This window comes from Neodiprion fabricii, chromosome 5, assembly GCF_021155785.1.
Source record: "Neodiprion fabricii isolate iyNeoFabr1 chromosome 5, iyNeoFabr1.1, whole genome shotgun sequence".
Lineage (NCBI taxonomy): Eukaryota > Metazoa > Arthropoda > Insecta > Hymenoptera > Diprionidae > Neodiprion > Neodiprion fabricii.
The window spans coordinates 4,201,751-4,215,853 of NC_060243.1; the positions used below are offsets into that span (position 1 = coordinate 4,201,751).

Genomic DNA, 14,103 nt, shown 5'->3' on the forward strand with positions numbered 1-14,103 from the left:
CTCACGCTCTTTATAATAAAATAAGACGCTGCCTATAATGTGCTGAGCAAATAACGAAATTTTCAAGTACATGCGCCTTTTGAGCGACGACTTAACGCCTTTCGATTCCGAGAAACACCACGGCGTTATTGGAGGCGAATTTTCTAGTGATTAAAGAATCTTTTTCGCATTGTTTTTCTGTTTAATAGAACAGAATATTCAATTTAATAATCCTCAGTAGATAATTGATGCTGATTGAAATATATTTTTTTACTCGCAATTCTACAGCGTCGAATAAGCCTATTCGACCTCCTGTCCAAATGCCGATAATTTGCAGTTTTGAAAATTTAAATATCATTCTTTAATTAAAAAATTATTTAACTAATACCTTACTTACCTGAAGCAGACAAATTTCCAGCATTTTTTCAGTTTCTTGAATTAATGTTCGCCATAAATGATTGATCAATTCTGGGTATAAAATATCAATATTTATTTATTCGTTTAATCAGTTTTTTGTGTATCCATTTTATTTTATTTTAAATAAAAATAAGAAGAAGGTAGAACAAAAACGACCCAGAGTTGTCATACTACACTACGACCAAGAAATGAAAAAATGAAATTTCAAATAGATTCGAAAACTAGCTGGGCCAATAACTGTAACAATAAATTTCTGCATTTGTACAGTTAAAATTATCCAGGATATTAACGAAATTAAAAATATTCTTTGAGTATCAAATTTTCAAACACGAATTTGATGAAATCAGATGAGTAAAAACGTACATAATGTATCTTACACTATGCGGAAACCAAATTATTTTCATTGAAAACGACGACTCTGTGTTTCATATATTATTCGCCGCATTAGCTTCATTGTTTCTTAATTTTAATAACACAGAGACTACCGAGATCACAGATTTTACTATAATATTATATTAATAAAAAATTCTTTGTGAATAATGAACAAATAAAAAAGAAATTTTTTTTCATTCCTAGTAAAACTTTCTTCAACGAAAATTTTAACTTACGGTATAAAACATGGCGAAATCAACAATGAATTATTTTGATTAACATTAATATAATTATTATTGCGCTATTTGGCCCCATCATCACATCTCTTAGATGACGATCAGCTACAACGCAATTATGAAAAAATATATGCATCTGTTTAAAACTGCAGAGCTTATATCTGATATTCTTGCTTTCCTGATAGAAGCTCATTCGGAATCAGATTCCTATAAAAACAAACGTTACATATATAACTTCAAAAGTTTTAACAATTTTCGAAAATACTAACCATATATTGCCCTTCGATATATCTTCCGGAGTTTCTTGCAGTTCTGCGTAATTCTCTTGGCCCTGATATGTCTACGCTACGTCTTCTGTAACAAAAAGTGATGAGTTTCATAAAACAAAGACGTATAATTAATTTCTATTAGATTTTTCGAATTATATTTCATCGTTCATAATTGAGTAGAAAAAAACGTACGACTTAGACTGGATTTGGAGTGACTTTAGTCTTCCATCAATTTCGTGCGATGGAATACTCGACACGTCGTCTATGTTGAGTCCACACGAAGGAGACATTGGCTGCGCTGGTGATTCGTTGCTACTATCGTAAAGAGTTGATGATCTGATCGATTTCGGCATCGATGTCTTGTTCACTGATAGCCTGAAACATTGCAAGAAAAATTTGATAATATCACAACTATTCGGAACCCCTTCTGATTACTTAAAACTAGGAAATACATTGAATTAGAAACATCGGAAACACGAACTTGAAAAAATAAAAACTGATGCAATTTGATTTGTCATTCCCAAGAATGTAAAATTTGAAGAAACAATAGCAACAAATAATTCAGAATACTCACTGATTCTTCCGAGGGCCACGTTTCTTCTTGAATTTGCTGTAATAAAAATATTTTATTGATGTGATGTATTCTGACCTTGTAAGTACTGAGTAGAGAGTATTTTTAATTTTGGACATGTTTAGATATATTCAAATCGTTCCAAGTTTTTATTTGGTACGTATGTACAGATATGTTCCGCGGGCTAATGTTTAAAATATGGTCAAGTTTTCAGTCACATTCCAAAGGCGCAAGAAAATACCATTTACTTACTTGAGAAAGCGTAGTAACTAATAATTATGCGGAAACGTAAATTCTACAGAATTAACCCAAATGAAGAAAAAAGGGCAATTGTTAACTATATTGTATAAAGTGTAGTAAATGATACTGGCAATAGAGAACATCATGTTTTGAAAATTTGGATTCTCAAAATTTTATAAATAGCATATATTGGAAATGTGATTCAGTAATGAAATTTGTCATCCTGATGGGTTAATTCTGTCACATTTCCTAACCGAAATTTCCGAAAAGTTAATCAAACCTGAAGAAGTTTTCTTACTTTCGCACTGCGAATAATTTTGAAAATTTTGAAGTTTATATATGAGGCATTCCACATCAAATCGAGCTACGTACGACCCTCACCATCCGCGATTTTATTTATTTTGAAGTATGCTGTCGAGTGTACAAAAAAAAACATCTTTCATCGGGTTTTAAATTTTTTTGGACCACGAATTTGATTTTTACTCTTCCCGAAAACACAAAGCCCGGATTTAATAGCCCTAATCGATTGGCTTTAAATCGTTTCTCATGGATTCTTTGTTAAAAAACGACAATTTTAAGGCCAAGATGGAAGCCAATCATTTTGAAATTTATATTTAATTCGATTTTTTTCAATTTTTATTTAATTGTTTCGCTTATAACTTTTAAACAAAAAACTTCCCCACTTCAATCTTGGTCTCAAAATTTTCATTTTTTGACAAAGAATTTGTGAGAAAAATTTTAACCCAATCGATCAGGGCTATTTATTCGAAATTCGGATTTGTGTTTGAGGGAAGAGTAAAAATCAAATCCGTGGTCCAAAAAAATCTAAAACCCGATGAAAGATATTTTTTTTTTTGTACACTCCACAACATACTTCAAAATAAATAAAATCGCATATGGTGAGGGTCAGAAGTATGTCGACTTAGAGCGGAATGTTTCATATGTAAAAAATAGGATCAAGGAACGGCAGGATTTAGGCTTTTATTTCAATTAATATAGTATAGCGTCATTATACAATATCTTTTGTATTGAATACCAATTTGTATTGTGATTTATAAACAGGGTACAAATGTTTAAAACTAATTTTAATTTATTACTCATTACTTAACTCCAAAGAAATACACATACTTCTTTATACAGAATTATTAATATTTCTCCATTACTTCTTTTTCTTTTCAACTCTTTTCAAAAAATACTGGTTTTTATTTATTTTTATTTCTCAAATTTTATTTGTCATAATATTGTTCTCTATCACCATGTTCTTATAAATTATCACGAAAATTTATTGATTTTTTCTTCCTTTTCTTCATTTGTATTACATGAGCTGACTTACTTTACTTGACGTATATTTTATACAATTTAGAAATCGATTAAAATTTAAGACCACTTTTATTCTTGTGTCTGATTGAGTACATCACTGACGATGGTGTCTTGCATGTAATACATAGAAAAAAATTAAGGAAAAAAAAGACAATAGGCTGTGTCAAATTTGTATAATATACCTATATCTTTGAGTTGTCAATAGCAATAAGCTATGTGTCGAGTAACTACTCATGCAACATAATATTGAAAACGCATTCAGGAATGGTATGTTGTTGAAGCGTCACCTGAAATTCTAAAAATTATCGGAAAAAAATACATGAAACAAATAGATAAACATATATTTAAGCAGTCGCATGCTTTAGCTGCAATCACTGTATTTTTAGTTATTTATCCATGTATGCATTCAGATATTTTACCAGGCGCACGTCAATTTCTATTAATGAAAAAAAAAAAATTAATATTAATCAAAAAGTGAAGAAGAAATTTCCTGCAGTACATAGTTTGAAGCTGCAACTTTTGAAATTCCTAGACTTCAGGAAAAATTTCATATTTACTCTTTCTCTCTCTGTCTCCCTTTCTTTTTCTTTCTCTTTCTCTTTCTCTTTCTCTTTCTCTTTCTCTTTCTCTTTCTCCTTTCTTTTGCGTCGCCAATTTTGGGTTAACTGTTAAAAAATACGATTCAAGTTCGAAAATTGGCCAAATATGAAGAGAATTACTCATTTACAGCAGTTGTGTTATAAATAAGACCATGAAGAACAAGGTATTATTTCCGAATTTACAACTGCGTGATTACATTTCCCCTGAGTTTAATTTCACCATATTAAAAATTTGTAAAAAGGAATTGAAATGATGAAGATTTAATGAAAAATAATTATGGAGATGTGTGAAGTTTTCGAACAAACTTTTTCTGCTTATCAGATCATATCACGAGTTCTGCATGGTTTCAATCTGAAGTGTACGACCAGAAGGATTGTAAAATTATTTCACGCATTTTGAAAGCTCCTCGTTACTTTTATTGAATACCTAAATACTAATAAGTAATCTTTGAAAACTAATCTACAGAATCTACGGCGGTAGCATACTGTAACAGAAAATAAATAAGTAAACGTTACATTGATTTATTGATTAATTTTACCCTGTTTATGTGACTGATGACCAGTGACCGGTGACAATGCCATTCAAGTTTATTTGAATGAAAGTAATGATTCTACTGCAAGCAAAGGATGTAGGTACGAGGCAATACGATGTGAGGATACAGAAACTAAACATTAGTTATAAAGCGATAGTTGCTATAGCTGAATAGCATTGTAATTCAAGTGAAATGGTAGAAAGAAAATGTCGGTGTTACAGGAAGTAACAATAAATTAAGCTCAAAGTTAAGTCAGACTTCACGAACGATCTTTGATGCTTGATTCGAGACGATTCATTGTTTCGATAACATTTTTGTAAGGAACTTAAAATCATAGCAGAGAAGATGTCGCAAAAATTGAAACAGTATAACTGTGTCGACACTCTGAGCAATGCACCTAAAAATCTGTTTTCTTATTGTTACTATATCCGAACAATTAACCTTTTTCTGAATTTTAATGTCTCTGCAAACGGTCTTATTACGATAAGGACAAACAATTTTCTAACGACATTGAAATGCATATAAAATGAGATATCTTGTACAAATTGTCAGCGATATTTGGTAATACGGTGAATCGTTTAAAGTGAAAACTACGATGCCTTTAATGCATTTCTGTCCGATGAAATTCCGCCAAGAAAAAGATAATATCGGTTAAACTTCTTTAAAAATTACAATAGAGTATGAAATCCTTCCTTGTGAATACTATAGTTCATTTAATAAAAGTTTCATCCAACCCAGAATTTTAATGAATATATCCAAAAATCTTCCAAGCACTTGATAAACTTTTTTTTTTAATTTACTACACAGACAATCTAGAAGTGCATTATTGTCTTTTATAACTGCATTTCTAAATTTATCATCTAGAATTTGGAATTTCAATTGTCGCCCCTGACGGATCACAGGTGCATATTAATGGAGACGTAAAGTTTATTCAGAAAGAAGCTAATTGAGCAAAAAGTTTCATAAGTACTCAAAGCCTGATGCCAATGTGAAATATAAATAAGTGCATCATTGACGATTGTAGTACAAAATATCGTGTACCAAAGACAAGAATTGGAAAGTTGTTCAAATGAGAAATCCGTCTGGTATAAATTTTCTTTGACTTATACATCTTACGTATAACCTTCGTTTACATAAAAATAAACCCAAAGTAAACATAAATTCATTACTAGATCTTATATAATTAATTCCTCCAGCTTACTACGGCCACGAGTAGCTTGTTTCTTTATAAAATTTGCTCTGTGCAGTGTCAATCGTTTCAAAAAATTTTGCTTCCGATAATTATTTGAATACTTAAATTATCTGAATACTGTAAAGTTTCTTTGATAATTCAAAACTGCACAAAGTGTGTAGATTGTAAACTGTATACTTCTTTTATCATCATTTAAATTGTTTTTTACATATTACGTTTCGTATGAAAAATAAAACAGGAAAATCTATAAATATTACTAGTACACTTTACATCAAAAACATCTCAATGTTAGATGATGGCACCTATATACCACATTTATTAAATATTGATAAAAATTTATGTGAAAAAAAAACACCCGACTCACCCCATGAACTCGTGGTCGGAATTGTCGTCAGCCTCGTCAGCTTCCTCTTCTTCTGAAAACAAAATAGAGACGTTAGTGTACATACTAAATTGTCAGGATACTAATAATATTCAAAATCATAATAAATCTGATTATTGTTAACGTAGATATGAATCATAATTACGCAATGTTAAACAAACATGCTGAGGAATTTCCTAACACTCACCAGCGAGGAGATCTTTCTTGCGTCTTGTGTAGGCACGTTTACTTGTGACTGGAACTTGATCAGTTTCACCATGTAATAAGCTATTTCTGTACAATAACAATGGTTGCCAATCCTCTCCTCTCGATGATGGCATGCCAGCTTGTAATCGCTTGTCGAGAAAGTTCAACCTAGAGATTCATATACTGCTTATATTTACCTGTTTTATTTATTTGTTTATTTATTTATAAACTTAGTAAGTACATGGAAAAGAGAGATTGACAGAAGAGGTGATAAAATTGAATCGCAAAGTTCTATTTGGTGCATGCAAGTATACATGAGTTGTAAGATCTACAGAATCAACATAGTTCTAAAGCATGAAATTCTAAAATTCCTTTAAAATTGAAAAGGAAAATCAGGACTTGAATTCAGTGAAAGATTTCAGTGAACAGATCATTGAAGACTTTTGTTAAATTATCATAATTACGGTCGCAGAACTGCATGGGTGAATGAAGCCTGAGAAAATGGTGTTGAATAGATGGAATTTGATTTTAGTAAATTTGGTGACAAAGCGACCATATCGTAGAGGCATAGGATAATTTAGACTTCATCTAGGTATTATAGGCATGCATAGTGAATCAGATTTCTTGAAGGAAATTGTTTTACGAAATTGAAACGTCAGGGTTATCGATACACTATAGCAGATGTTTCTATCGTGGACGTATAAATTCAAACTAAAGTCAAAAATAAAACGTGTATCATGCCACACATTATACTTACACAACGCGTTTGTCTTGCTTCAGAAGTTTATTTGTAAATTCGGACAATATTTCTAAGAAAGCCAGATTGGGAGGAGGTCCAGTTGGGTCCAATTCTATTCCGTCTGGAGGTGTTATAGCAAATAAAACACCCGCTCTGTGTAGAGCTGCAATTGCATCACGGTTTTTCACTGCATCCAAGCCAAAAGACAAGGCAAACCGCTTAGCTAATTCCTGAAAACCGTAGATTCAAATCAGTAAAGTGACAAAGATTTTGAGAAAAAAAACTCTGCAGAGTAACGATTATTTAACTTTGCAGAGTAACGATTATTTAACTTAAGCAGGTATCGAAGATTTCAGTGTTACTTGATGGAATTTATGGATATGGATATATGGCTGAAAAATAACGTAAATCTTATTTATTAAGAGGTAGATATTTTCATTAGTTTACCTTTATAGCAGTAAACTCTTCGCTGTTTCTGCTTACTTTTCCTTTTTCTGCGACTATTTCATTGTAGAGAATGTTCAAACTGTGCTGCATTGTTAGAGCACAATTTGTTTTATTTATATCCCTTGCCTTGCCGAGAGTAGTTTTTATTATATCACCATAATCATTGTAGTACTTGACATAATGCTTAAAAACGTCAGCAGCAGCTTTTGTGGGCATCATATTATAAACGATCAGTTTACAGTATCCAGCCAAGAAATTTCTCCTTTTATGTAATTCTTCAATCTTTGAGTGTTCGTCGTGTTCATCTTAAATTGAGTTGAATCATTCGGAAATGAATTATAAAAATTACACCCATTATAAATATTCGAAATGCGTTTGTAATCGATGTATTAATGACGAAGTTTAACTATCGAAATGCTTCAAATACTAACCATCCTCCTCCTCACAGAAAACATACTCTTGTATGAATTTATTCAACATGTTCTGCATATTCTGATCAGTTTCATAAACCAAATGATGCATCAAAGGATTATGATGCGTGCTCAATTGGTTACAAAACATAACCAACAAGTCGCAAATTGAATTGTAAGCTTCTTCTCTCAGAATTGGGGGTACAACCTGTAAAATTGATGACTGACAGAAAGTGAACAAACAAATTACCACAATGTATTTCCTAATAATTCATGCAAAGTTTAATTACCACTGCATTGCCATCGCCCCCAACCAAATAACACATTTGATCCATCAGAATGTGTAAACGTTTTTTCAATTCGCAGCATTCGTCTTCCCCTCGTTTGCTTCCCGAGTCAACTGCTTCTAATAGATGATTTTGTCCCCACAAAATTGCGAAAAAGCAAGCACTGATACAATATTTTACTGCTTCGTGCGGTAAACACCTATAATACAATTGATTGGATTGACGTCAAAGTAATGCCTCATGTGCCTGATCAAAAATGCGGCAGTAAATTGAATGTAAATGTGACAAGTACCTTGCAGGATCCCTTGCACCTTCAATATCTTTGTACAATGAGTCCCAAATCCCCCATGGATTCATATTATGACAACTGTAGAATATCGCTACTTTTTTGAGGGATTGAATAGTCTCAAATATTTCATCTTCATTTGGAACGTCTCCTCCCTCTATCAATGATCTGTATTCGTCGATAGCCTCTTTATATTTGTTCACTATCATGTCGATCAAGGTTGATCGGGCCAGGTCACAGCTTGAAAATTCGAGAATTGATGAAATTATTCGGTCAACACTAGAAAGAAGTGATACGCGCATACGTTAGCATCAAATGTCACTTATTTGTACCTAGTGTATATTGCATGACGCTCGATGCACATATGTTCCAAAGTTTTGGCTGCTGTGTCCAACACTTCGGTGTCATTTATTTTCTCAACAATGGTGTGAATTTTTTTCAATAGTGACTCAAGGTTTTGCTCCTGTCTTGATTTAGTGTATATGTCGAGATCAAAGTATTGAGGTATCGCAAGTAAATTTGCTAATTTTTCTGGGTCGGCTCTATATTTATCCAAGAGCAAAGGTAAAGTCTGAATAAAGTGTTCCGTAAGTCGTTGCTTGTCATCTTGAACCTGTTTCAATTCTTTTGCGGACATATTCTTACGCGTTGGACCCCTGCCAACCGGTGCTTCACCTAAAACGAAATCATAATACAATTGCTCGACCTTTCGATATCGATGTTGGTATTCCTTGTAACTTTTGATTTAAGTTAGTTCTGAAAACAATCATCATACAATAAATAAACAAGAAAAAACTCACCTGTGGCAGCTTGTTTTATGCAACAAACCATCAATTCGATCAGAGAAGTTTCTTTCTGATTATCAAGTGCTTCTTCCTCCGGTCCTGCTTCCTCAAGCAATAAATCAGTCATGCATTCCCAGTCTTTCATCATTTGGTTAGTCTCGATCAACGAGTCGACTAGATACGCGCCATGTTCGTGGAGCTCAGATTCAATGAAAAATAGAACGAGATCTCTGATTAGGGGTGTGTTTGGAAGTCTTTTTTTACCCCGTTTCGTCTTTACACCTGCGACTGCTTCTTCGTCTGGTACAAAGAGTCGTTCGTTGAGGAATTCTCCAGCAGCCTGCGCGACAGCTCTATGCGATGAGTAAACCAGCTCATAGACATGCTCACAGTCCTTGTCTGTCAATATTTCTCTGTGATGTTTCAATATAGATATAACAAGCTTCACTGCTTGGACCGCAACATCGTACTCTTTGTCCAACGTCATTGCAACAATTCGATCCTTGAATTTGCTAGTAAATAGCTCCAGTTTGAGTTTCAATTCTTCCGAGGCATACAACGGCTGCAACGCTTGCAAACACTTGAGTCTAACTTCGCCAACTTTATCGTGTAGCGTCCATCCTATGAGGTGAATTGAGAGAACATGGTTACACATTTGAATTACATTGAAAGTTATTTCGCATATTCATTGTTTTTATTCATACCTATGTATTTCAAATACGAATCATCAAGAAAGTTCTGGTGAAATTTTTTCATCCATACACCAATTTCAGCCATACAATGCGCTCGAATCTCTGGTAAAGTATCTCGGTAACGATGAACGAACACAGACTTAAACATGTATGTCAGCATGTTCTTAATCTCATCCATGTTTTCTTCAAGTTCCTTTCTTTTCGCCATTAGTGACTCCAATCTGTCAGCTGCTCGCTTTTCTCTTGCCTTCTGCCTTTCGGCTTCATACTGACGCTGTGTATTGTCGAGATTTATCGATACAGTTAGAGCAACGTCTACAAGGGCAGTCATGAGCTTCATTGCTGCAAGAAATTTGATATGTAAAGTGGTTTCCCAGTTGACGATTAAGATACGATTTTTGAATTCCGATAAATTATGAAATCCATTCTTATTGAATTGAATTCAATTGTTAGTTAGTTTTTTAGTCAGAAATTTTCACTTTTTCTCAAATGCTTAGTTTGTATTGTTGATTTACCAGCTAAGGTTGCAGTGTGTCTGAAAGCTCTGACTTGGGAATCTGACAACCCAGTAAGCAAAGAAATAACATTGTCCATAAGGAATTGGTCGTAGATTATGGAATATTGGCATTGGCGAACCAGAATTTGAACAAATTCACAAAAATTTGATCGGAACTTCTTCCATTGCTGTCCAGGCAAGATCAATGGATACTCTCCACTTTCCTACGGCGTTAAAAAAAAAGTGTAAATATTAAAACAATCGGTCAAGATTCACACTCGATGATCATTTTCAATTCAATTTGTATATTGGACATAAAACAACGAGGTACCTCATCAAATTCTTCCGTCATCTTACGAATTATAGCTACATGCTCCATAGTAGTCTGCATTTCGGATGTAATACGTCCTTTGCAGCCACTCGCATTAATAAAAAATTGCATAAGCATGAGGAGGGCATTTCCTCTATCGATTTTGTACTTCTCAATCCAGTCGTCAACTATAGTCTGTGGACATTAATATTTATTTATGGGTAAACATGTTCTGGACATTTAATAAAATTACATTTCAATCTATTGGTATGCAACTTACGGTAAGGGAAGAACGATTGTTTTTGATAATGTAGTAAAGACTGGCTTCGTCTTCAAGATTGTTAGAATGTGGAACCCGTCGACCACGACCTCGTCCACCTCCACCACGACCTCTAGGGACGACAGTGGGTATAAAGTCCGTATCAATTTCTTTATATTTTGGCTGTTGAACTGTGCTACCTTTAAAAGAAAAATGACCAAGGAAACAAATAGGATTAATGTTAATAAAAATCAGTAATTAGGATCACACAAGGGAAAATTCACAATGCATTCAGATTAAAATCAAGAAAAATTAGGAAACATGTACCACGTAATCTGGCGCGTGTATTCCTTGTGATCCTCATGTTAGCTGGTGCCAGAGGTGTCATTGGTTGCTCAAACTGTGCAGCTGGTTCAAAACTAGTCGTTTGTTCCACATACTGTTGTTGCTGTTGATGTGAGGTACCTGGTGAGCTGTAGCTGTCCGGCGAGTAATGTTCAGGGCTAAAATGTAGAAAATTTTTAGAGTTGCAGTATTACAAGAGAAGAAAAAACCTAGTACAATCTGATTACGAACGCAGACACAGGCATGATTGGACGTAAACTATTCATACAGAAGTTGAACAATAATTGAAATATCACCTTCACTATGTAAATACTAACGTGGGATTATGTATAGGAGTTTGTGGCGCTTGGTATGACGCATACGATGAATAAGATTCCTGAAGTTCATTACTGGCAGTTTCGTGCAAAGGTGTCATTGGGGTCATCGGAGTCATGGGGGTCATGGGAGCCTCGTACTCCGGAGGGACGGGATCATCCATCCGAATCCGCTTTCCCCCCCGCCTGTGCATCATCCTGCCGTCTGTTGTCGACCGATGGTTCCTAAAATTTTTCAAATCCTGTTTAGAATCAAAATTTTAGTAGAGATCACTAGGTTGCTGTAACCCGCAAATTTGTCAAGCAGATGAACACTACTCTTTAAGGAGAAGCGCACAGAGATCGTTCCAACAATTACTATGATTAGATACTCGCATGTGAATTCTTGGAGTGCATTTATAGAAAGGACCACGAAGGGATTCTTGCGATTGCGGTTATGAGGAAAGTATATATGTGAAACGATAAACGTCAATAGCGATGCGTGAGTGGCGTCGTTGCGGAGGGGCAAAGGATGTTAGTTAGAAATCGTAGATTCTCGGATCGAATTGAAGTGCAGTCTATATTGTTTAATGTATCAATGATTGTAACGTAAAAAAAGTAATTTAATCACCTTTTGATAGAGAGAAAACCTCTTTTATTCACACCACGGTATTCTTCGAAGCATCGAGGATGAGTTTAATCAGCCATTTGTAATCTGTGATGATCGGATGAAAATGGCGGGATTCGGTGAAAAATTTGAGTGGAGCCCTAACCTCAACAACACAGACTCAAAATATTAATTGTATTAATGAAAAATTTTATCGAAAAAAATGAACTTGGAGCTGTAGCTTCTTCGTCGTATTCATGTGCGGTTGATATTGTTAAATGCATGTGTGATGGTCGGATGAAAATGGCGGGAATCTGTGAAACATTTAACCGGAAACCTAACCTCAACAAAAATGAACTCGAAATATTGCTTATATCTCTGAAAACTTATCAGTGACACCTGTGGCAAAATATAATTTGAGGGTCTAAAACTTTGCTGCTTAATACTGCGAATATATTTCGAGTATCATAATACATTTCGGTTTTATTTTCCAAAATTATATTCGTATTTGCAAACAAGGTATTATAAAATTACAGCTTTCAAGGGGGAAGGTAAGCGCAACTTTTGAGTGTTGAGAATGTAGCAAGAACTGTTTGGCTCAAAAAGTTAATTTGTTTATGCGAACAGACTCTACAATCATGGCACTCCAACAATTGACCCAGGCTTTGCAAGCCTTATCTAAATCTGTTTCCAATTTTCACGTCGGTGCAGTTTCAACCGACGATTTTAAGCCAATCGAAGAAAAAATAGAGGATATACGACAGATATTACGAAAACAAAAGGCTCATTGGATATTGGTGAATACTAAACACAACGCACGTAGGTCTTGGGCTCGTTGTAATATTTTTAGAATCCAATCTTCCAAGAGAATTGCTTACAATTCTTCTATTCAGATTCTGTTACAGAGGGGAACCAAGATGTTGGCAATGGGTTTGAAGATTTACATCAGGCAGTAGGGGATCTGAGAATAGCTAATTCCATGGTTAACGTGTGTCTTCAAAGTTGTACCATTAACGATATTGTGCTTAAAGACAAATCACCACCTGAAATCAAGAAGTAATTGCTTATATCGTAACAAAATTTAATGTGATAAGATTTTTGATTTATTTTACTTTTAAAGGCAAGTAAAGGAGTGCCTGTCGAGGCTGTTCATACTCTCGGATAAATTGATATCCTTGAACGTTTCAATGACCGAAGCATTGAACGAGGAATTAAATCTGAAAAAAGAATGCCAAGAGTCCTTATTGGAACATAGCCAATTTTTACAAACTCAAAAGGCTCTTCGAAATGCAAGACTTCAAGATGCAAACCCTGAAATATTGAGGTTCGTAAACGGTGAACGTTACGTGAGTAACGAGCCACGATATCAAACTCTAAAAACTTCCATGAATAATTCAATGGTATGGGAAAAATTTGGCCATTTATGGAATAATATGATCAATTTTCTGTATTGAGAAAACTTAAATTTACTTAAATACTTTTGCTTTATAGGAACAAAAAGAAGTTGGAAACGAGATTAACAAAAATAAATATAATGAAACGGCTAATGACCAACATGATTGCCACAGCTAGTGAAATGCTGAGCCAGCAACCATTTTTGTTTGAAATGATGCTTAAGCACAGAGACATTATCAATATTGAAACAATTATTGAAATGGCACGTGAGAATGCCTCAACAGATTCTTTGTCACATGCTTCATAAACTGGTGCCTTATATTCATTTAAATATAGAGAATATTTTGCATACTCGCATTTATAATCTTGTCATGTAGATCCTTTCATTCTCTCTACTTGTAAGGCTCTGGTAATATTTGATAAAAGAAAGGGTGTAAAACATTTACAAATGACACG

The 14,103-nt window shown here is 34.1% G+C and overlaps 2 protein-coding genes across 14 annotated transcripts; one reads left to right on the plus strand and one right to left on the minus strand.

The window, feature by feature from the left end:
- Window positions 1-445: 445 nt before the first annotated feature.
- LOC124183587 (cohesin subunit SA-1) lies at window positions 446-12,377 on the minus strand. Of its 10 annotated transcripts, none has more exons than XM_046572241.1 (20): window positions 12,277-12,377; window positions 11,670-11,891; window positions 11,335-11,510; window positions 11,029-11,207; window positions 10,770-10,943; window positions 10,458-10,662; window positions 9,955-10,284; window positions 9,266-9,871; window positions 8,798-9,140; window positions 8,472-8,705; window positions 8,183-8,378; window positions 7,914-8,100; window positions 7,483-7,787; window positions 7,054-7,265; window positions 6,298-6,464; window positions 6,093-6,144; window positions 1,848-1,883; window positions 1,466-1,648; window positions 1,274-1,358; window positions 446-1,211 (listed from the first exon to the last, which is right to left on the minus strand). In XM_046572241.1, the coding sequence occupies exons 2-20, from the start codon at window positions 11,861-11,863 to the stop codon at window positions 1,194-1,196; spliced, it is 3,882 nt and encodes a 1,293-aa protein (XP_046428197.1). In that variant the 5' UTR covers window positions 11,864-11,891; window positions 12,277-12,377; the 3' UTR covers window positions 446-1,193. The 10 variants fall into 10 exon arrangements, with proteins under 10 accessions (XP_046428197.1, XP_046428198.1, XP_046428196.1 ...); XM_046572242.1 differs by having other exon boundaries at window positions 11,670-11,908; window positions 12,277-12,350; XM_046572240.1 differs by lacking the exon at window positions 12,277-12,377 and adding an exon at window positions 12,042-12,072 and having other exon boundaries at window positions 6,093-6,141.
- Window positions 12,348-14,004, plus strand: LOC124183607. Of its 4 annotated transcripts, XM_046572293.1 has the most exons (5): window positions 12,348-12,803; window positions 12,880-13,071; window positions 13,146-13,308; window positions 13,373-13,576; window positions 13,744-14,004. In XM_046572293.1, the coding sequence occupies exons 2-5, from the start codon at window positions 12,891-12,893 to the stop codon at window positions 13,952-13,954; spliced, it is 759 nt and encodes a 252-aa protein (XP_046428249.1). In that variant the 5' UTR covers window positions 12,348-12,803; window positions 12,880-12,890; the 3' UTR covers window positions 13,955-14,004. The 4 variants fall into 4 exon arrangements, with proteins under 4 accessions (XP_046428249.1, XP_046428247.1, XP_046428248.1 ...); XM_046572291.1 differs by lacking the exon at window positions 12,348-12,803 and having other exon boundaries at window positions 12,810-13,071; XM_046572292.1 differs by lacking the exon at window positions 12,348-12,803 and having other exon boundaries at window positions 12,810-13,071; window positions 13,158-13,308.
- The last annotated feature ends 99 nt before the right edge of the window (window positions 14,005-14,103 follow it).